This window comes from Montipora foliosa, chromosome 3, assembly GCF_036669935.1.
Source record: "Montipora foliosa isolate CH-2021 chromosome 3, ASM3666993v2, whole genome shotgun sequence".
Lineage (NCBI taxonomy): Eukaryota > Metazoa > Cnidaria > Anthozoa > Scleractinia > Acroporidae > Montipora > Montipora foliosa.
The window spans coordinates 55,318,972-55,326,471 of NC_090871.1; the positions used below are offsets into that span (position 1 = coordinate 55,318,972).

A 7,500-nucleotide genomic window follows, 5' to 3' on the forward strand; every position below is an offset into this window, starting at 1 on the left:
TTGCAGTAAAATGTGTTGCGCAAAAATGAGCAATTTTTACATATGAGCTTTTTTGCTCTGCCCAACGTGGTTTTCAAGTGGATTTGTTCCTTCATTATAATTGTCACTGCATTTCAATTTGAATATATTATTATTCCTGTAATATTGTGTTGGTTTTATGTTAACTCGTGCTTGTTTTAGTTCTTACCTCTAAGCACTGCGATATGCAAGCCTAACACTTATGCACGCCGGCAGAAAACATTATGTGGGAATTTTTGTATGAAAACAAACGTGGATAGGACAACAGGTTCATTTAGAAACTCTGCTTTTGTGTGTACCAGAAATGACTTGTAAAGCGGCGATACGTAGGAAAATCAGCCAAGAGGGCTTTCATACCACTGACACCTCTAAATTAACTCACAGGATCAAATTTATCTTGTGATAGTCATTTTCTGACCCGCCAGCTTTTCAGCAAATATATTTGCGTCAGTACATTCTCGCAATTTCTTCACGAAACTTGACTCGCACACTTTATTCGTGTGAATAATGAATCTTAATGTTAAGACGGATTAGCTAGGAAATCGGTAAGCCAAGAATAGTCTACCAGAAGGAAGGGATGGATTTTCGCTTTGAAATTGGAAATCGTCTCTCACTCCTGAAAAAAGGAAAAGCTAGTAACTCTGAGTCAATCAACTTCTAAATTGACCCTATTTTCTTGGTGTTTGTTTGTTTTTGCAGCTACTTCTTCATGTCAAAGTGATATCATAGAATCCATAAGACAAATTTACCAAAAGTGTGAAGGGGTGGTTTGCCCAGTTCCTTGGTGTGAATGGTTCAGCTTCCAACTAGAGAACATTTTCACCAGACTTAAGATAGTCGCAAAAGAAAAGACACGCGGAACGCTTACGAAAGAAATCACCAACATGACAAGTATTTTTACATCACACGAAGATTGCCAACATCCACGGATTGTCCTGATTGAGGGTGAACCCGGCATGGGAAAGACGACCTACTGTCAAAAGCTGGCATATGATTGGGCAACTAAACAAGACTGCGAATGGGACGAGTCTTTCCCAAAAGTAGAGGTGCTCCTGCTCCTCAGATGTCGTGAAATTGATTCTAGCATCTGGGAATCTATTGACAATCAAATTCTGCCGGAAGAAATTGACCCAGAGTTGAAAGAAACGTTTTTCCGTTTCGTGCGAGAAAACCCTTCTAAAGTCCTGTTAGTGCTCGATGGGTTAGATGAGGCAGACCCTCAAAAATTGGCTGTGTACTTTAGTCTTCTTCGAAGAAGGCTACTCCCTGGTTGTCACATTGTTCTTACTTCTCGTCACGAAGCAGGAAGTAAAGTAAGACCTTACTCGGACACACTGTTGGAGATTGTGGGATTCACGAGCAGTGATGCGAAGTGTTTTATAAGGAAGTATTTTCGAAACGCAGAACAAATGGCAGAGAAGCTGATAAAAGTACTGTGGTATCCGTATGATGATGATGATGGTGGTGACGACGATGACGATGATGATCAGCATATTGACGGACCTTTAGCAGAACTGACAAAAAACCCTTTAAATACACTTCTGCTCTGTGTGCTTTTCGAAGATTATGGCGGCATTCTACCAAACAACAGAACACAGCTGTACGTAGAGATCGTTCTCTTCGTTTTGAGGCGATACGAAATGAAGAACCACTTACCAAGTAGTGGTAAAGACCTTCTAATAGTTTACAAGAAGGAACTGATGACCCTAGGAAAAATGGCGCAAGAATCTCTTTTAAAAGGAGAGCTGCATTTCGAAGACGTCGAAGGGAATTTCATGGAAAGTCTGTTCATTAAATTTGGCTTTCTCTCCATCCAGGCTGGCGGTAGCAAGAGAACCCCTGGTTTCCGTTATAGCTTCTTTCACAAGAGTTTTCAAGAATTCTTCTCTGGTCTACATCTTGCGTTTTCCATCCTGGATGGAGCAATTGAACAGAAGTCAGTTCTGACCGACGAAAGATATTTTCATGAACTAAATCAAGTTTTCATGTTCATGAGTGGAATCATAGCATCGCAATCCGAGGAAACGGCAGTGTCGATTGTGAATGGTGTTGCGTCACTTGCAAATGTGAGAGGCCGCAGATCTCCGGCTGACGAGCGTTTGTACCTGAAGATGGCTTTAGATGTCATAGAGGAATGTAAAACTTGCTCGGAAAACCTGTATACTAAATTAACTTATAGCTTTGGCAAAAGTCTTGATTTGACGAAAATTCGAATGTACTTCGAATCACGTACGAGCATTGCTGCCTTTTCCCAGGCCCTCGCAGTAAACACCTCCCTTACTACTTTGCATTTGTGTAAAGGCCTCTTTGGTGCTGAGGGTGCTACATCACTTTCCCAGGCCCTCGCAGTAAACACCTCCATAACTACTTTGAATTTGTCTCGGAACTCCATTGGTGCTGAGGGTGCTACATCACTTTCCCAGGCCGTCGCAGTAAACACCTCCCTTACTACTTTGGATTTGTCTGACAACGGCATTCGTCCTGAGGGTGCTACATCACTTTCCCAGGCCCTCGCAGTAAACACCTCCCTTACTACTTTGAATTTGTCTCGGAACTCCATTGGTGCTGAGGGTGCTACATCACTTTCCAAGGCCCTCGCAGTAAACACCTCCCTTACTACTTTGAATTTGTCTTGGAACTCCATTGGTGCAGAGGGTGCTACATCACTTTTCCAGGCCCTCGCAGTAAACACCTCCCTTACTACTTTGGATTTGCATGACAACTCCATTGGTGATGAGGGTGCTACATCACTTTTCCAGGCCCTCGCAGTAAACACCTCCCTTACTACTTTGGATTTGCATGACAACTCCATTGGTGATGAGGGTGCTACTTCACTTTCCCAGGCCCTCGCAGGAAACAGCTCCCTTACTACTTTGGATTTGCATGACAACTCCATTGGTGATGAGGGTGCTACTTCACTTTCCCAGGCCGTCGCAGTAAACACCTCCCTTACTACTTTGAATTTGTCTCGGAACTCCATTGGTGCTGAGGGTGCTACATCACTTTTCCAGGCCCTCGCAGTAAACACCTCCCTTACTACTTTGAATTTGTCTTGGAACTCCATTGGTGCTGAGGGTGCTACATCAGTTTCCCAGGCCCTCGCAGTAGACACCTCTCTTACTACTTTGCATTTGTTTGGCAACTCCATTGGTGATGCGGGCGCTACATCAGTTTCCCAGGCCCTCGCAGTAAACACCTCCCTTACTACTTTGGATTTGCATGACAACTCCATTGGTGATGAGGGTGCTACTTCACTTTCCCAGGCCCTCGCAGGAAACAGCTCCCTTACTACTTTGAATTTGTCTCGGAACTCCATTGGTGCTGAGGGTGCTACTTCACTTTCCCAGGCCGTCGCAGTAAACACCTCCCTTACTACTTTGAATTTGTCTCACAACTCCATTGGTGCTGAGGGTGCTACTTCACTTTCCCAGGCCCTCGCAGTAAACACCTCTCTGACTACTTTGCGTTTGTTTGGCAACTCCATTGGTGCTGAGGGTGCTACTTCACTTTCCCAGGCCCTGGCATTAAACACCTCCCTTACTACTTTGAATTTGTCTAGGAACTCCATTGGTGATGCGGGTGCTACTTCACTTTCCCAGGCCCTCGCAGTAAACACCTCCCTTACTACTTTGAATTTGTCTGGGAACTCCATTGGTGCTGAGGGTGCTACTTCACTTTCCCAGGCCCTCGCAGTAAACACCTCTCTTACTACTTTGAATTTGTTTGTCAACTCCATTCGTGCTGAGGGTGCTACTTCACTTTCCCAGGCCCTCGCAGTAAACACCTCCCTTACTACTTTGCATTTGTCTGGCAAATCCATTGGTGCTGAGGGTGTTACCTCACTTTCCCAGGCCCTCGCAGTAAACACCTCCCTTACTACTTTGTATTTGTTTAGGAACCCCATTGGTGCTCGTCGCCTTAGTTTAGACTCTCGCATCGAATTTGTCTGATATGCGTGATCTTCTTCTTTCTAAAGGTTTAGTGTTTACATCGACGCCAACAGGATCATGACTCACAATATTAGGGACCTTGAGCAAGGACGACGACAACGGCTACGAGAACGTTGTTGTCTAAAAATATTATGGAATTTAAGATCTACGACGGAAAGCGTCACTTCAAAATATAACATGGCTGTATCTATCATAAGTCTTTCGCGATTATTCAGTCTCCTTCACGTCCTACAATGTGGGCGAAGTATCCTAAAAATGAATTGGTACGAGCGGTTTCAGAGTTAAAATAGAGAATGAAAGATTCTCTGTTGCGTTGTCGTTAGGGACCTTAAGCAAGGGCGACTACGACTACGACGACGACGGATGCGAGAACGTTGGTTTAAAATATTATTTCCCGTTACTGTAATAATTTTGCGATTACTCCATGTCTCTCCTCGGCTTGGAAAGTGTGAATACACAATCCAAGAATAGAGTTGATGAGAACGGTGTGGGTGGATGTTCAGAGAGAAAATTGAAAATTCATAGTCATGTGCTCTCGTTCTCTACATGACCTCAAATTTGAACATTTCACGTCGTAGTCAAGACGAGAACGGCAAAGAAATGTATCAAGATGTAAAGCGCACGTGCAGGGCGTGCAAAGCTATTGTTTTTGCTCTCTAAATATGCAAATTTATGGCGTTATTGTAGCCGTTGTCGTCAGCTCAAGGTCCATATTATCTTTTAGAGTTCACGGTGTTGTTGTTGAATTTGACGACTATCTCACTTCACCTCCTCACCCCTTGTTCGTTGGTTTAGCATGCATTGAAAGGTTAAAAGTCACTTTCTTGCTAGTGCGTCACGGGAAATGAAGGGCTTACATACATAGAAATACATCTATTTTGTCCCTTGAGATATGTTTCAGTTAAAGTGTTACTCTGATAAAAAAAAACAGTCGAGTCTTTTTTCCTTCGGATTTTGAAAGTGTGTTTGCTGAACACTTGACTGGCCAAATGTTTGGATTTTTTGTGGTCCGCCATTACGTACGTTCAAAACTGACCAGTTAAACGTTTCAGCGCGTAAATGCAGTTTATCATATATGCAAAACACGAGTTTAAAGTCTGAAAGCACGAAACTCCCCTGCTGCATATCAAGTCAGCCACGTACACACGCACTGTCACTTGTGAGTATTTGACGTCATTTTCTCCTCGATCCAGCTCTCTCAAGAATTTAAAGTTAGTAATGGCAGAACCATTTAATAGGAAAATGTCAGTTAAAATTTTGAAATCAAAGCTTAAAACTTGGGTCACTTAGTGTTAACGTAGTTTTGAAATCCAAAGAAAAAGAAGAATTGATTTTTTGGTCATAGTACGGCTTTGAGACATTTTACATAAAATAGAAAGGAAGATGTGCTACTCAAGATGTCCGCATAGATGATTAGACAGCAGGCGCGCAATCCGATGACTTTTTATGACTTCCGTCAGTTGCCTTTTTTAATCTACTTCAATTTCACATAGAACTCAAGCCGGTCAAATGCTAAAAGCGCCAGTTTCGTTGCACCACATTTTTGTCTCTTTTTTAAAATAGACCAAATTGGCTAACTCATTGTTTAGCCCAATTGAGATCCTTTCAGAATAAAACGTTTTGTTCCAAGTATTTTTATATTATTTAAATGTGAATGCTACATTAACATGTAAATGCATTATAAACCCCGAGAGATTTGAATGGAGACTTTTCCCCCTAGTGTAAACATAGTCTAAGAATGTGTCTGTACGTGAATGCTGTTTAGACGTTACTGTAATGATATCAAAGAATGCTGCGGCTTTTCACATTCAGGTTCAGTAATCTGACAAGATTCTTGTAAAATAACTTTATTTACTTGTTAATAACAAATGAGTTTTAGTGGCAACTATTTAAGGCAAATGCTAGTTTCAATAGGCCATTTTCCAAATATCAAATATTCAGCTTGATATTGAGGCAGTGAGGACAAAAAAAATCGAAACAGTATGGAATGAATGTGAAAAATATTTGCATAATTATCATTCACTTTCCTTTGTCTTTATCCTCTAAATCTCTCTTTCAAGCTTAATTTTAATATATCGAAAAAGGCCTATTCAGTACTTTAATTGATGCATTAATATGTACATTAATGTTGTTAGGTCTATTAAGCTGCGAAGATTGCTGCAGCTTTTCACATTCAGGTTCAACAAATCTGACAACATCCTTATAAAGTAATTTATCAAGGTGTTCGCTTAAATGGTGTTTTTATTCTGCGTAACCGATATCTAGATATTCCTGCGTTTTCAAGGCGAAACAAACAATCTTTGTGGTATCCTTTTAATGCAATTTTACAAAAGTCTTATCAATGAAGTTTCTTCATTACTTTGCTTTGTGTAAATATAGTGTTTTGTTTACGAATTAAATCAATTTAACAAGAGAGTTTGATAGGTTTATTCTACTTATCGGGAGCAGCGAGTTTAAGAGGGTCCTGATATGCTCTTACCAGAGGATTACCTTAGAAACATCTTTCAACCCGAGTTCAAGGCTCATACTGTCATTTACCGTAAGAAACCAAAACGTTCGAATTTCATCCCCACGGTCAGGTTGTTAGGGTAAGGAGACTTTCTTAAAGACGAAAAAGAAAACGTTTTCTTGTCTTCTTCTATTTCCTTTGTGAACCGTTTTATTCCCAAGATCGAAAAGTTCATTCTCCTAACTAGTACCATAGCTTTCTTTGTTGAGTAGTCATGAGAATTTGGTGTTAAATCACATCTCTTAAGCTGATAATTCTCTTTTTTCTCAATACCTGTTTGACAGAGATGTTATTGAGATTATGAGGAGAATTTACACGCTGATTACTCCTGGGAGTCAAAGACTGAGCCCTTACCCCACTATCTACCCCTTAGTCTCCAAGTATCTTTATCGTATCTGAAATGAATGCATATTTGAAGTGCGGGTTAAAGACGAAAGAGAGAAGTGATCCTCACACTTATCTGGACAATTTAAGCAATTGTTTCTTATAGTAGACACCCTTACCCCACTATCTACCCCTTAGTCTCCAAGTATCTTTATCGTATCTGAAATAAATGCATATTTGAAGTGCGGGTTAAAGACGAAAGAGAGAAGTGATCCTCTTATTTATCTGGACAATTTAAGAAATTGTCTCATAGCACTCTTACCCCACTATCTACCCCTTAGTTTTCGAGTATCTTTATCGTATCTGAAATTAAGAGTTTGTTATTGTATCGTATCTGAAATTATGAGTTTGTTATTGTATCGTATCTGAAATTAAGGATGGTGCCTACTATTGTTATTGCGCATACGTTCTGCGCATCTCAAGATACTCGGGTTTCCTATCGGTGATGCTTACTAGTACAGGGATATTTTTGCGGGGTTTCAAACTATCGGAAGAAAGTAGATCTTAGTAAGTACTCTTAGTATCAAAAGAGAAAATTGGGGGTAACCATGCATTTTTGAGAGATAATTAAGCTTCAATTTGAGAAAGAACGCCATACATTGCTTTGTATTTTCAAGCTTTTTTCAAATATTATTCATG

General features: G+C 40.7%; 1 protein-coding gene across 3 annotated transcripts in view; it reads left to right on the plus strand.

Annotated features, from left to right (window-relative positions):
- The window catches only part of LOC137997670 (protein NLRC3-like), a 35,703-nt gene extending 29,322 nt beyond the window's left edge, over positions 1 to 6,381 (plus strand). For all 3 annotated transcript variants that reach the window (XM_068843796.1, XM_068843794.1, XM_068843795.1), the window contains one exon: positions 718 to 6,381. In XM_068843796.1, coding sequence (XP_068699897.1) covers positions 718 to 3,968 — 3,251 coding nt within the window. In that variant the 3' untranslated portion in view covers positions 3,969 to 6,381. The remainder of the gene's footprint in view (positions 1 to 717) is intronic.
- The last annotated feature ends 1,119 nt before the right edge of the window (positions 6,382 to 7,500 follow it).